General features: G+C 40.2%; 1 protein-coding gene across 3 annotated transcripts in view; it reads left to right on the forward strand.

Annotated features, from left to right (window-relative positions):
- The window catches only part of intu (inturned planar cell polarity protein), a 114,206-nt gene that overhangs the window by 48,750 nt on the left and 48,879 nt on the right, over nucleotides 1-16,577 (forward strand). For 2 of the 3 annotated variants that reach the window (XM_060851417.1, XM_060851418.1), the window contains exons 4-5: nucleotides 3,472-3,681; nucleotides 15,405-15,523. In XM_060851417.1, the coding sequence (XP_060707400.1) occupies nucleotides 3,472-3,681; nucleotides 15,405-15,523 (329 nt within the window). The remainder of the gene's footprint in view (nucleotides 1-3,471; nucleotides 3,682-15,404; nucleotides 15,524-16,577) is intronic. The other variant, XM_060851419.1, reaches the window with a different exon arrangement.

Here is a 16,577-nt window from a genome sequence, read left to right on the forward strand (position 1 = left end):
CTGGCGTTCCCTACAGGTATGGCTCCCTGCATGTGAGGGTGTAGAATTTCAGATTTTCCCCTTGTGTGAAATGCTTCTCTCCATTCTGGAAGCATAGAGAAACATTTCAGTGTTCTCTAACAGAAGAAGAAATTGTCCATTTTTGTTTTCAAATTGCTGTCCTGAATAGTTTTTAAGGGTCACTGTAGTCATGTTGCACATATTGTTGCTATTCTTAAAAGAAGATCTCAGTACTAGATCAAATTTAGAAAGTTATGTTGAAAGTAAGGCTTATTTGCATCATCATCATTATTTGGGATGTTAACTTGTTTCCATAGTTCCCAATTATGCTGTCCTTCCGTATAACTATCAATGGAACAAAAGGATGCAAGATGTGTTAAATTTACAGAAATTACTTTGCTCCCTCCGTTGTCAATGCAGGACCGTGCGACAGATGGTGCTTTTTTTGATGACCTTTGGAAGAGATTACAATAAAATGATGACCATTATTGCTTCTCATTGATCGTTTTTAATTAGGTGGTTAACTGCGCCATTAACTCCTCCATTGACATTTTAAATACCATTAATTATGTTGATTGTTAAATGCTAAAGTTATTTTTCCTCACTGCTTATCTAGCATTAAAGACAATGCATTCAGTGATCAAAAATTGCTTCTCCAGAGTTTCAGTATGTCATTGTGTTTCAGCTTTTCTGAAGCTTCTATATCAAAGAATTGCTGATGAATCCCTATTCCGTACAAACTGATGAAGTGAAGAGTGGTTTTTAAATTCAGTTTATTAGATTAGATTACTTACAGTGTGGCCCAACAAGTCCACACCAACCCGCCGAAGCGCAACCCACCCATACATTTACCCCTTACCTAACACTACGGGCAATTTAGCATGGCCAATTCACCTGACCCAAATATCTTTGGACTGTGGGAGGAAACCGGAGCACCTGGAGGAAATCCACGCAGACACAGGGAGAACGTGCAAACTTCACACAGTCAGTCCTCTGAGGTGGCAATTGAACCTGGGTCTCAGGCGCTGTGAGGCAGCAGTGCTAACCACTGTGCCACCATGCCGCATGCTATTCTTTGAATAGCATTCCACAGTTGTGGGTATTAGTTTGTTTAATTTATTTACTCAAAAGGTTACTTTATTCAAAAATTTCTAGAAATACATTTCAGAATGTTTCAAATTGAATATTACAGAGTGCAATACAATTACAGTACTCTTAATAATTATTATTATATATGCATACAGCTTTGAATACTTTGTTGGAATTCTCTCGAGCTAACTTTTCGAGAGTCAAACAGTATAGAAACAGGCCTTTCAGCTCAACATGTTATGACGAAGCTGCTCCTTTAACAAAGTTATGCTGTCCTTGGCTTTTTTTAAAGAGAGGCTGTTAATGACACAGACTCCCAAAAGTCTGGGGGTTGAAGGGTTTTAGGGACAATTTGTTTATAGCTCAGGCAGATGGCTTTCAAGTTAGAAATAAACATTTGAACAGTGAAAGAGGTGTGGTCAGTTCTCCAAGCTCAGCTTTGCTCTGGTTTGGTTTGTTTTTTAATAGTTGTGTGGAAAGCTGCAGGACCAAAGAAACAGATCCAGGCTGGTTTTCTCTCTCGTGCTCTGTCTCGCGCTCTCTCTCTCTCTCTCGCTCCTTCTCTGTAAGAACCTGTGTTTCATTTTATCTTTTCTACCAAGGAATGTTTATGGGGATTGTTGTTATGGGATAATCTGGGCTTTTGGAAATGTTAAATTATTTGGTATTCTGTTTTCTCTTGTTTGTGTTTCATTCAGTAATTGTTGTGGTTCTGTTCGCCGAGCTGGAAGTTTTTGTTGCAAACGTTTCGTCCCCTGGCTAGGAGACATCATCAGTGCTATGATGATGTCTCCTAGCCAGGGGACGAAACGTTTGCAACAAAAACTTCCAGCTCGGCGAACAGAACCACAACAACGAGCACCCGAGCTACAAATCTTCGCACAAACCTTGAACATTCAGTAATCTTGTAAATAGATTGTTTTAAACAAAACACACAAGTGGTTTGACCAGCAGCATTTCTCCTGGAATATCCACATTACACCTGCTTAGAACAACTAGCAAAGTTAGGGTCTAGGCTACCTTCTTGAAGTGTTTTAAGGGGTCTGGCCTGGTCCTTACAGTAATCCCATTTCCCTGCACTTGGTCCATAGCCTACTGTGCCTTAGCATTTTAAATGCTCATCCAGATGCTTTTCAAGTGTTGCAAAGCTACCTGCTTCCATAAGCATCTCAGGCAGCACAGTCCATTTTTCTGTCACACTCTGGTGAAGAAATATTTTTCTTAGATCTCGTCCAAACCACTTGTTCCTCATCTTAAAAGTACACCTTCTGGTCTTAGACACACCTGCCATCGGGAAAAGATTATCACAATATACTCTGTCTATATCTCTTGTTTGTATATCTCAATCAAATCTCTCCTCAGTCTCCTCTGCTCCAAGGAAAATAAACCCAGCCATCCAGTCGTCTTCATAACTGAGACTTTCATCACAGGCAACATCCTAACGCATCTCCTCTGCACCCTTCCCAGTGCAATCACATCCATCCAATAGTGTGACAACCTGAACTGCACACAGTATTCCATCTGTGACTGAACCAATGTTTTATAAAGATTTCCTTGCTTCTATATTTTACACCCTGCCATATGCTGCCTTCACCACACTCTCTACCTACGATAGGGGCATAGACTATATTCAAAATGGGGAAACGCTTCGATAGGCTGAAGCACAGAGTGTTGGGAGTCCTAGTTAAGGATTCTCTTCAGGTTAACATGCAGGTTCAGTTGACAGATAGGAATTTCAAGAGCTCTAGATCACAAGAGGAGGGATGTACTGTTGAGGCTGTGTAAGATTCTGGTCAGTCATTTGGAATACTGTGAGCAATTTTGGGTCTTGCATCTCATGATTGATGTGCTGGCATTGGAAGGGGGGTCCAGAAGATATTCACAAGAATAATCCAGAAATGAAGGGCTTATCATATGAGGAATGTTGAGAATTCTAGATCTATACTCTAAGTTTAGAAGGATGAGGGGGTAATCTTGTTGAAACTTAAAGAATACTGAGAGACCTGGATAGAGTGGATGTGGAGAAGGTGTCCAAGTGATTGAGTATCTGTAAGACCATGATGGATGGGTTCTTGATTGGTAAAGGATCAATGGTTACAGAGAGAAGGCGTGAGAATGGGATTGAAATGCATGTTAGCTATGATCAAACGGGCCTCAGGGTGCCAAATGACTTATTACTGCTCCTACATTTTATGGTAATTTGGTGTCAAACATGTCTTAAAATGTAGCTAATGATTGAGCACCACATTAGAGAAACAAATGAGTAGTGCAGCTGCAACAAACGATTAATGTAATATTTCATCTGCTTCTTCAACATAATTGCTATTTCCAACTTACTTGCTTTGAGTGATTTCAGTTTTTGTGTTGGATAATTTTTAACAGGTGAAATTGACAATTGAAACCTTGCGCCCTGAGCCCATAGGAACTAGTCCATCTTTCACACATCCTACTAAACTGATTCCCACTAATAACAATCTGGTGAAACTCTTGTGGGGTGAAGACACCAGCGATCTCCAAATGGAAATTGGCAACATTCCTCATGTTGCTATGTATCTAAATTTAAAGCTGGAATCAGAAAGTTCAAAGGAAAAGGTATGTATGAAATGGTTATTTTGGTTAGATTTTTTAAAAATCTAGGGAACTAATTTTATTCAATTGTTTCACTGGTTATGGGAAATACTCATTGGCTCAGTCAAAATATATCTACCACAGTTAGGCGCCAACCAGATATGAATACATGATTGTGTTGCATGCGTTGATACATTATTGGCTGCATTTGAACAATTCAAGTACAGAAACAATGCTCATATTTCTTTGAATGAGTGGTTGGGTAAAGTGTTTCTATGCATTTGTGAAATTGTATTCCACTACTGGGTGAGTTTTTATTTAGTGGTTATTGCAAACTAGTGGAAAAACCTAACAATGACCCAGAATTTACAATCCAAGTTGAGGGCTAGGGTGTTCGCCACTAACCTCACAGTAAGTCTTGCTGACAAATCTAGCAATCGCTTTGAGAAATTCACTTCCATCACTGCAAATGATTACACAATGAAGGATTTTTATAGCCTGTCAAATAAAAAGTAAGACAAGTAAAATAAAAGCACGTTCTTTTTTACCAATCCAAGATCGTGTCACACATATGGTGTGAAGGGAGAAGCTAAAATATTCTAGAAAAACAATTTTAAAATTAATTGACAATTTAAAACCTTTTAATTAATCATTTGATGACACTAAATAGTTGTAAATTTGTTTTTGAAGGCAACTTTTGTTCCTCGCCAAATTGAAATTTCTAACAAGAGCATTGTTATGGGAAGGTTGAAATGATCACTGATTTCAGTGTTTGCTAACAATGGGGATGGTGCTAGAATGGTAATCACACTGCATGTAATGTTGGAGCCCAAAGGGACTGACTGCACCTTAAGGATTCCTGTGCTAATTTGCATATGCTTACATCCTGACATTGTCATTTGTTACAGATAAAAAATTATGGCCAAAGCTGACTGTTTGTTAGTTTACAATCTACACCCTCCTGCAAAACTTGATTTTTGTTTTGTAAAGCAAAAGGCTGCCTTTGCACTACCGAAAATAATGACATTTTTTTTGTAACATCGGAGTACATATCTTTTCCAGTACATATCTTTCTCAATTCATGTTACATTTGACTATTTTAAAAAAGGCGGGATAGTGAAAACAGGGAATTATAGACCGGTTAGCCTGACATCTGTGAAAGGTTAAAGACTAAATTCCGTAATATAAGATTTAAAAGCAGAGCACTTGGGAAACCATGACAGGATCAGATAGAGTCAGTATGGAATTTATAAAAGGGAAAGCGTGCTTGTCAAATGAACTGGAATTTATGGTTTGATAAGGGGGAGCCAGTGGATGTGGTTTATTTAGGCTTTCAGAAAATTTTTGGTAAAGTCCTACATAAGGGATTAGCATATAAAATTAAAGCACGTGGGATTTGGAGTAGTGTACTGAATAGGCAGAAAACTGGCTGGCAGACAGAAAACAAAGAATAGGAATCAACAGGTTCAAGTGGCAGGCAGTGATGAGTGGGATCATAGCTTGGGCCCCAATTATTCGCACTTGTATTAATCTTCTATATAAGAGAACAAACTGTTTGCAGGTCACACAAAGTTGGATGGAAGGGTGAGCTGTGTAGAGTTTGAAGAGATGCTTTAGTGTGATTGGACAACCTGAGTGAGTTGGGCAGATAAAATATAATGTGGATAAATATGAGGTTAACCACTTTGTTAGCAAAAACAGGAAGGAAGATTATTGTCCGAATGGCGATTGATCATGAATAGGGGAGGTGTAATGAGACTTAGGTGTCCTTGTACACCAGTCACTGTAAGTAAGAATGTTGGTGAAGAAGGCTATTGGTATGTTGGCCTTCATAACAAGAGGGTTTGAGTACAAGATGAGAGCAGATCTGTTATAATTATGCAGGAATTTTGGTGAGACCACATCTGGAGTATTGTGTGCAATTCTGGCCCATGTTTGAGGAAGGATGTTCTGACCATGAATGGAGAACAATAAAGATTTACCAGGCTGATTCCTGGGATGGCAGGACTGAGGAGAGACTGGATTACTTACTATATTCATGAATTCCAAAAACTAAGGAGAATATCATTTCGAAACATAAAAAATTCTAACAGGACTGGTCAGGGTAAATGTTGCTGATGTTCAGGAAGGCAAGAAACTGGCGTCACAGTGTAAAAGTACAGGGTAGGTCATTTAGGATGGAGTTGAGATATTTCTTCCCTCCGGGATTGGTGAGCCTGTTGTAATCTCTGCCACGCAAAGTGTTTGAGTCCAAAACATTGGATGTTTTCAGAAAGGACTTAGACATAGTTACTGGGGCTAAAGGAATCAAATGGTATGGGGAGAAAGCAGGAATAGGGAACTGAGTTTTGTGATCAGCCATGATCAATATGAATAGTTGAACAGTCGTGAAAAGCCAAATTGCCTACTCCTGCTACTATTTTCTCTGTTTCTATATTTACAATAGGAAGTTAGAACCCTAAAGTACTGTGGCCCTTTTTTAACCTTTTAATTCCTAAATGTGTTTTTTTTAAAGAAGATTGATGCAGTTGATGATGGCTGCTGAAAGAAATTCCATATGAAAGAAACTTCAAACTGACTGGACTGTGATCTTTCATGACTACAAGACAATGAGAGGTTGACGACCCATGCAGATGAGGTCTTGAACAACGGACACATTTTGTGTTTTTTTCCCTTGGAGAAATGTTAAGAACAAGGGTTAAAAGGCAATTTCAGCTCCACTGGAGCATACTAGTCAGAATGAATACTCTGCTGTGAACTTAGGACTATCGCTTATTTAATCCCCTGCATTGCAAGTTAAAGCTCTCTCTGACTCAGAGTTCTTCAAGTCAGTTTTAACAAAAAAAGGAATCAGTAGAAAGGAATTTCCACCAGCCCATAAAATCCAGAATCTCAATCATCTGATCAACTGCTAATGCTACCAGTGCTACCCAATAATAGCCTCAACATTGTCTTATCATCTCTTCATATATAGTTCAGATCCTTTTTGTACTCCCCTCCAGTTTCTAATCTGTGTATCATTAGTATTTCTGTTCAAGCTTAATATAGTGATTTTATTTGTTAATTCAAGAAAGCTTGTTTAAATTGGTTCCTTTTAAAATACAAGTTCATTTGGATCTGGGAGAAAAATGCCCAGAAGTGAAAGGATCTTTTTTAAATTAACTTTATTGCAACTGTCCAAGGTAATGGTTGAATAAACAATGGGAACCAATTCACCCATCTTCAGCTGGGAGCCTAACAGTATCAGATATCCTATCTGGGATACCCTCATAGGGTTTGGTCGTACCAATTATAAAATATATAACACAGTCTTGCCACCAATGTTTTAGTGCAGCGAAAGACATAAGTTGTCAGCATAACACTGAAACTACACCTTGGTTCAGTGATCAACATTTTGTAACTCCTGATGAACCTTGTGAATGCTGTGGTGTGATTTTTCACTGCTCACTGTCAAGTCTTCAGTCTATCCCAGACCTCTGGAGTAAATTTTCTGAGCATTTCTGCCCTGGGCTGCCCAACATGTAGATCCAAAGGAACCAGGATAAAGGTCAGGTGGCTTACATCTGAACTCCATTCTTGTTCAAAAAATTCAATTCATGCAAAAAAATGCACAATCCCTACTATCTGTCTGTACCATTTTTTCCTTCCCTTTGCACAAAGAGTACCTTGTGGGTAACAGTCATTTGTTCTATCATCCTAATAACATTCAATGGACAATATTTGCCATGGAATTGAAGGATAGATTGTATTTATGATTATTTAACTAGCCAGTTATTGTTGTGAATGAGTCATCAACATTTAGTATTTGGCAAACATGGGGAAGATACAAGAAAGGGAAGTGAGAGGAGAGAATAATTCTAGTTGACACACTGCTGGAACCTGGCTCAAAAGTGAAATTAATTAGAGATCTAAGAGCACGATTTTCATTTACCACTTAGTGTGAAGAAATCTAAAGTAGAAATAAAATCAAAATTGGTACAAGAAATATACTTAGAAAACCTCTTAATAAATTTTATGAACATTGCATTTTTTAGTGGTAACCCTGTATGCATCCTGTGATGAAAAAGCACAATAACCTCCTTGAGTGTCATGTTTGTACAAGTCTAAAACCCTTCTTAGTTTTATCAGCATTCTGGAAGTACCATCACTTATTTGCCAAAGGACTGTTTCATAACTTAATCTGTGCCAAGGCACTGCTGTGTTTAAGCAAAGGCTTCCAAAGACATTGTTCACTGTGTGCTGTAGTGGAATTTGGAAGAAGGGGGAGGGGTGATAGTAAGGTGAACTTCACAGGCTTGAAAGAAATCTCATGATTCTGGTTTGACTGCAGTACTTTGTTTTGGTTTTTCCACATAGAGTTAAATGTTTTATGTTTTGGGAAAGAATACCTTACTTCTGCACTTTTCTGTATAATGAACCATGCAGGCTTTTTGTTTATTTAGGGCAAAATGACAAATGAAAGCTGGAGTTGAATAACTGATTTCTTATTTTGTTGCACATTGAAAAGAGCACAGCAAAAGGACAAGAGAGCCTGAAGGACCTTTGACACGTTTTTCCCTCAGTCTGTCTGGGAAAATGCGGTTATTCCTCTGAATTGTCTTCCCTTTAACAGCAGATGCTAAAACCTTGTATTTTGTTTACAGTTACGGGCTTTGTCGTGATGAATACTGGTTTGTAAATAATGAGAGTTAGGAATAAAAGAGATTATGTGAGGAAGCTATGTGTACCAATTCAGCTTGTTGTTCTTTTCCATAACTTTTAATGTATTTATTTTATTGCTGTAAACTTTGAACTAATGTTTCCATCCACAACATGTGCATCATGAGAGTTGTGGCGGGAAGGAAAGTGGTGATTCTCTATCCTTGAAATGCTTCTTTTCAAACCATCTCACTAGAATTCAAAGTTTGGGAGAAGATTTGTAGCTCAGATGCTACATAGGACAAACAGGAAGACAGCTAACAGTACACATTCATGAACACCAACTAGCCACGAAACGACATGACCAACTATCCTTAGTAGCCACACACTCAGATGACAAGCAACATGAGTTCGACTGGGACAACACTAGTATTATAGGACAAGCCAAACAGAGAACAGCCAAGGAATTCCTAGAGGCATGGCACTCATCCACAGATTCAATCAATAAGCACGTCGACCTGGACCCAGTATGACCCTGTCGGCCACTGCAGCAGACAGCTTGAACTGATAACCGGAAGCGGCAGATACAAATCACTATAAATACTGGAGGAAACTTCACAGAAGCTCCCAAGCACTAAGGATGTCACCGAGACAGGGGACGCAACGTCTGCAACACAAATTCCCAGCTCGGCGAACAGAACCACACCATCTCACTAGAATGTTTCCTTTGTATTGAGACAGGTGTGATTAATATTAAATAGAGTTAGCATTTGATATCCAGTTTGACTCTTTTTCAGAGGTGAACTGAACAGATGCTACCAGATGTGCTGAGTTTCTTCAACATTTTCCACATTTGTTTCTCAATTACTACTCTTACTTTCTGTTTCAAAAACATATTTTCAAAAAATTCTTTCTTTGTATTCAGCCATTCTTCAATCCTTCAGTTGAAAAATACTTTATTGGACATTTTTATTTCAGTGTAACAGTTTTAGGGATGAATTGTTTTGATGAAATGCTAACTCTATTTCTCTAACACACAAGCTGCCAGATCTGCTGAATTTCAGCAACATTTTCTGCATTTATTTTAAATTTCCAGCATCTGCAAATTTTTGCTTTAATTTTGAGTGGTTAACAAGAGTCTTTTTACAATTAAGTTAGCTATTTGAAAGGCTTTTTTTTAAGAATTTATCACTGGATATGATTATAAGTCTACGCACTACAGTATTTTCATCAATAGATTTAAAATACATTGCTATAGAAATCCTCTCAAGTAACAGCAATAACCCTCTTCCGAATTAAAGCTGGATAAATGAGGTGATTTCATAGAATTCTTTAAAAGTGTTACCTCTGCAAATCAAATATTAAGGATTTAACACTGCTGTCCAGTCTAAGTTCAATAGCTTTAATTTGCTGATCTGGATTAACTACAACGAAAAGCGTAGTATGTCTTCTCTAGCTGATTTGTAACATGTTTGATCTCAGCTGTTTTCCTTGTTCGATTCAGGAATCTCTGCCATCATATCATTATCTTTTTATCTGTTAATCATTTCAACTTCTATCCTTATTTCTGGACTAATGGAACAAGAAAAAAGTCAATCCTTTCCTAACACTGTAAATTGTCTCTTGTGCTGCTGTCTTCAGTGTTACACTGAAGAAAGCTAATTCTAAGGTGTTTCAATATGATGCTCCTCTATAAAAAAAGACACACAAGTGAAACCTCAACTTTACACTGTACTCTGACTGGGTTTTAACAACGAGATGTTATATCAATTGTCTTAAGAACATGGGAATCATAATGTTCTTTGGAATATTAGTTATTAGTGTCTATCCTCCATCTTGCTATCTGCCTTCTTCCTCTCCGCAATCATGTTAAACAAGATATTTAATTTATGTTTAAGAAGCAATTAATTAATTAGTGACCAAGACTATCGGTAAATGTTTGAGACATTACTGAAAGAGAAAACTTAACTTCATAATTAGTGGTAATGGAAGTTAAGTATTGAAATCAGGATTAGAATGCAGGTGGTTCTCAGTAAAAATAGCATTGTGTTCCTAAAAATTGTGGTGTTTAAGTGGAAAGGCTTTAACTGAAGCATTGTTTCCTAGTATCTAAAATAATGTAAAAGTTGGAAAAAATGAGCTGAATTTTCCCATTTTTTTGGCTAAATGTTATTTCCAAGGAGTTTCATGCAGGATGTTTTGCTATGGCGATTTTTCTCATGAACTATTCTACTGCTCACCTCATCTGGGCTCAATGGCACCATTCTCATTCATACATGTGTCAGTAGAGGCAGAGGTGCTCACTGTTACAGGGACCCTCCAGCGTTTATAACATGGGCCCCATGTTTAAATCCAAGCTGCACACTACTTCAAGCCTGGTCAGTTTACCCTGTTAAGGAAGAATTGGCTGAATAACTGAAATTAATTATTTTTGTTTAATTTGTTTAGAAATGAAGACAGAAGTTGATATGATTAAAAGATAATTATATAATTGCATAGATTCCTTGATCAAACAAGATAAACAAACTGTTGAGAGGAAGCATTTTACAAATCAATTACATTAAACATTTCCTTGTAGCTCATTCAGGCAAGCAAATTAAAGCTGTTGGGCTTATGACTGCACCCAAGTGTTAAATCTTTAATAATTGGTTTGCAGAGGGTGCGCTACCAAGGAATTTTATGAAATTGTCTCATTTATCCAGCTCTAATGTGGAAGAGGATCAATGCTGCTACTTAAGAGGATTTTTGTGGCAATGCGTATTTAATCAATTGATGAAAATTGGAGGTCTAGTGGGCAAGGAGGAAGAGGGCTATCTTCTTTCCTATGGACTGGCAAAGAAGGCCAAGATACCAGACACAGTCATCCTACATCCCAGCGTAATGCATCTAGTTCCCACATTGCAGTTTTCTCCAGCACAGCATATTCTGCTACCTGATAATTCCCCTCATACTTACCAACCAAACTTGCAGAACTGACTATGGACCCCTTCCAAACTGACCTGGGAGGACAATTTTGCCTGATCACACCCAGATGACTGTGAGAAACACATGGACTGATATACTCAATGTCCTTGACTGACTGGGGCAGTACCTGCTGACTGTCCATTCTCTCCTGACTAGATGCAGAACTACTCCCCTTAGACTTTCAGACATAGCTATTTGGTTAAGCTCGTGAAGTTTGTTTTCTGCATTAGCTACTATGACATGCTGTAGATGACAGTAGTGTAGCATGTTACCATACAGCAACATGAATAACCCCTTCACTACTGGCAATGATGATGAACTGCCTGGGTTTCTAGCTGTGCTAGGAAGCATGTCAAGTTACTGAATCAAAAAAATTTCATAACATTAAAATGAAAAATAAAACGCTAAATAGGGCGACTATAAATGGAGAATATCTGAACTATAATGTTACCTGGTGAAGCATGAACAAAAGCCTGTATTTCGCCCATATAGGTAGTGAACATAAAGTACCAATGGCACTTTGTGTTGACCTCGAATCTTCTCACTATGATTTTGAATCACTACAGTATATTTTTCACTTTTCCTGGCAGTAGTTTTTGTATCAATTTCTTGGCATTCATCAGCAGAGATGTCAGCAAGTCAGGTACACAGTCAATCAAATTGCAATACTCTCTCACCTAAAAGTAAAAACATTTTAGGTCCTTCACTTTTAATTGGAATTTTGAGTCAACCTAATAAAACATTATCGTGGGATTACAGAAGGATCACAAAAAAGATAAACAAACTTTAATATTAACATTTTAAAATTGTGGGGTTTTTTTGTCATTTATAAAGAAATTTGGCATTTCACAAGTATCAAGTTATCTTTTAAGCTCAGGCTATTGAGCAGTAATTATGAACTTGATACAGTGTTTTAAAAACAGTTACACATTAAACAACAAGGTGTAGTTTTTATATTAAACTTAACAGCATGAGAGTTGCAAATCAGTTGATTTCCCATAATTACAGCAGTAGGGTGCCTCAACAGCACACTTCTGGAGATATAAGGGGTAAAAACAATGACTTTAGATGCTGGAAACCAGATTCTGGATCAGTGGTGCTGGAAGAGCACAGCATTTCGGGCAGTATCCAACGAGCAGCGAAAGCCCTTCAGGAATAAAGGCAGTGAGCCTGAAGCGTGGAGAGATAAGCTAGAGGAGGGTGGGGGTGGGGAGAGAGTAGCATAGAGTACAGTGGGTGAGTGGGGGAGGAGATGAAGATGATAGGCCAGGGAAGAGAGGGTGGACTGGATAGGTGGAAAAGGAGATAGGCAGGTCCGACAAGTCATGGGGACAGTGCTGAGCTGGAAGTTTAAAACTCGGGTGAGGTGGGGAAATGGGAAATGAGGAAGCTGTTGAAGTCCACGTTGATGCCCTGGGGTTGAAGTGTTCCGAGGTGGAAGATGAGGCGTTCTTCCTCCAGGCGTCTGGTGGCGAGGGAGCGGTATTGAAGGAGGCCCAGGACCTCCATGTCCTCGGCAGAGTGGAAGGGGGAGTTGAAATGTTGGGCCACAGGGCGGTGTGGTTGATTGGGGCGGGTGTCTCGGAGATGTTCCCTAAAGCGCTCTGCTAGGAGGCGTTTAGTCTCCCCAATGTAGAGGAGACCGCATTGGGAGCAACAGATACAATAAATGATATTAGTGGATGTGCAGGTAAAACTTTGATGGATGTGAAAGGCTCCTTTAGGACCTTGGATAGAGGTGCGGGAGGAGGTGTGGGCACAGGTTTTACAGTTCCTGCGGTGGCAGGGGAAAGTGCCAGGATGGGATGGTGGGTTGTGGGGGGGGGGGGGGTGTGGACCTGACCAGGTAGTCATGGAGGGAACGGTCTTCGCGGAAGGCGGAAAGGGGTGGGGAGGGAAATATATCCCTGGTGGTGGGGTCTTTTTGGAGGTGGCAGAAATGTCGGCGGATGATTTGGTTTATACAAAAGTTTGCAGGGTGGAAGGTGAGCACAAGGGGCGTTCTGTCCTTGTTACGGTTGGAGGGGTGAGGTCTGAGGGCGGAGGTGCGGGATGTGGACAAGATGCATTGTAGGGTATCTTTAACCACGTGGGAAGGGAAGTTGTGGTCTCTGAAGGAGGCCATCTGCTGTGTTCTATGGGTGGAACTGGTCCTCCTGGGAGTAGATACGGCGGAAGTGGAGGAATTGGGAATACAGAATGGCATTTTTGCAAGAGATAGGGTGGGAAGAGGTGGAATCCAGGCAGCTGTGGGAGTCAGTGGGTTTGTAAAAAATGTCAGTGTCAAGTCGGTCATCATTAATGGAGATGGAGAGGTCCAGGAAGGGGAGGGTGGTGTCAAAGATGGTCCAGGTAAATTTAAGGTCAGGGTGGAATGTGTTGGTGAAGTTGATGAATTGCTCGACCTCCTCGCGGGAGCACGAGGTAGCGCCAGTGCAGTCATCAAAGTAGCGGAGGAAGAGGTGGGGAGTGGTGCCGGTGTAATTACGGAAGATCGACTGTTCTACGTAGCCAACAAAGAGACAGGCATAGCTGGGGCCCATACGTGTGCCCATGGCTACCCCTTTGGTCTGGAGGAAGTGGGAGGATTCAAAGGAGAATTTGTTAAGGGTGAGGACCAGTTTGGCCAAACGAATGAGTGTGTCGGTGGAAGGGTACTGTTGGGGACGTCTGGAGAGGAAAAAACGGAGGGCTTGGAGGCCCTGCTCATGGCGGATGGAGGTGTAGAGGGATTGGATATCCATGGTGAAGATGAGGCGTTGGGGGCTGGGGAAACGGAAGTCTTGGAGGAGGTGGAGGGCATGGGTGGTGTCTTGAACGTATGTGGGGAGTTCCTGGACTGGGGGGATAGGACAGTGTCGAGGTAGGAAGAGATGAGTTCAGTGGGGCAGGAGCATGCTGAGACAATGGGTCGGCCAGGGTCAGGCTTGTGGATCTTGGGAAGGAGGTCGAACCGGGCAGTGCTGGGTTCCCGGACTATGAGGTTGGAAGCTGTGGGTGTGAGATCCCCTGAGGTGAAGAGGTTCTGTATGGTCTGGGAGATGATGGTTTGGTGATGGGGGGTGGGGTCATGGTCGAGGGGCAGTAGGAAGAGGTGTCCTTGAGTTGGCGTTTGGCTTCAGCGGTGTAGAGGTCAGTGCACCAGACTACCACTGCGCCCCCTTTATTCGCTGTCTTAATGGTAAGGTTGGGATTGGAGGGCTGCGCGTTGTGAGGGTGAGAGGTTGGAGTGGGGGAGGGGGGTAGACAGGTTGAGGCGGTTAATGTCCCGGCGGCTGTTGGAAATGAAGAGGTCGAGGGCAGGTAATAGGCCAGCGCGGGGTGTCCAGGTGGATGCAGTGGGTTGGAGGTGGGCGAAGGGACTTGTGGAGATATCTTGAATCACTGACCTCAGTTTGTCAGTTACTGCATTACTCTGTGCTGTATATGCTCAGACTCCAGGAGTTGCAGTCACAAGGGCTAGATCAACAAATTAGATAATTGCTACAGTGGAAGGCAGGGATGTTGGTTGGGGTAATTCAGGAGTGAAATAACATCGAGGCAGTATAGAGGTTGAGAGGAGTTGTTGATATAAAACTGAGCATTGTCAGCAAACATGGTAGAACCTAATACCATAGCTTCTGATTAAGCCATTGAGGGGCACCAATATGCTGATATGCTTTGTGATTTTTTTTGAAGTATTTGCCTTTCTCAACTTAAAAATGTCTTTTCACCCATGTGAATTGTTTAGTTCTGTGAACCCCTCTAGTTTGTTAAAAGTGTCAGCCAACCAAGATATGATTTTTCCTTTGCTTTTACATCTTTCTTTTACTAAAACCAATTTGCAACAAAAACAAATGTTTATAAATTTACATATCTCAGTTTAAATTTGGTATTCGCAGTACTCTTTTGGATTAGGTATGACCAGCATCACTGATGAGGACTATATCGTGCTGTTGTTCAGCTAATGTTAAATGTGATCTCTTTCTAATATAATGTATATTTGTGTGTATCTTGAACATCGAGGCTTTAAACTCTCAAAATCATTGACTCAGTTAATGCATAAAAGGTTTAATATATGATGAATTGGTGATATGGCCTGCTAATTGTAAAGTAGCATTTTGCATTTAACTGTAATAATATGAAACTTTTCCTATTTTTAACAGCAAGAAATTCTTTACCAGTATCCGTTGACTAATGTATCCCAAAAGTTGATTAATGTTCGGGGCATATTTCTTACGCTCTGCGACATGATGGAAAATATAACTGGAGGACAAATTATAAGGTAATCATGACTTGTCACTTCATTATTAGAGTGAAAGAACTATCTTGTTACTTGTTGAGCTTCTGTTGATCAATAATTGTTCATTGAGCACTGTTTAAGTGATACACAGTGAAACCATTTTTATTAATGGTTCTCAGTCAACTATTCTGCATTGAATAGGTGGGCATGGTGCAATATGAGGACATTTTTCAGTTTCTAGCATTTATACATGACTTATTCCCTTAATACATGAAATGACTAGAAACACACGTTGCGCATGATAGATTTGTTGGTTCTTCAGGAATCAGCTGAGAGATCAGAATAATTCAAATTAATTTATTTTCGTCTAAGTATTTCTCATTATTTAATTCTACTTTTGTACAGTGCTTTAATTAAGTTTATTGGTTCAAAGAAGTTTGTCCAGAAAGTGTATAAACCAGTTCAGGGCACTCAAACAAACAAATCATGTATCGATGCTCATCTGTAGGTTAATATTATTCTATTCTTTATCTATTTTCTTATGGCAAAGAGAACTGATGGAAGAGATTAGATTGTCACAATATTTAAAATGCCCTCTACAATATTGCTCCTTTTTAAGCAACTTTTACAAGATAAACAAATCAGAGACCTGACAGTTAAATAGCACTGATGCCTCATAGCTCCAGGCACCTGGGTTCAATTCCAACCTTGCTGTGACTGTCTGTTCTCCTAGTCTCTCTTCGTCTGTTACCACCGGGTGTCCGGTTTTCTGCCACAGCCTAAAGATCCAAGTTTGGGAGAAGATTTGTAGCTCGGGTGCTCGTTGTTGTGGTTCTGTTCGCCGAGCTGGGAGTTTTTGTTGCAAACGTTTCATCCCCTTTCTAGGTGACATCTTCAGTGCTTGGGAGCCTCCTGTGAAGGCTTCTGTGATGTTTCCACCGGCCTTTATAGTGGCCTGTCTCTGCCGCTTCCGCTTGTCAAACATATCGACCTGGACCCAATATACCGGCCACTGCAGCGGACAGCAACTGACAAGCCACTATAAAGGCCGGAGGAAGCGCTTCACAGGAGACTCCCAAGCACTGAAGATGTCACC

The sequence above is a fragment of the Hemiscyllium ocellatum genome, chromosome 36 (genome assembly GCF_020745735.1).
Source record: "Hemiscyllium ocellatum isolate sHemOce1 chromosome 36, sHemOce1.pat.X.cur, whole genome shotgun sequence".
Lineage (NCBI taxonomy): Eukaryota > Metazoa > Chordata > Chondrichthyes > Orectolobiformes > Hemiscylliidae > Hemiscyllium > Hemiscyllium ocellatum.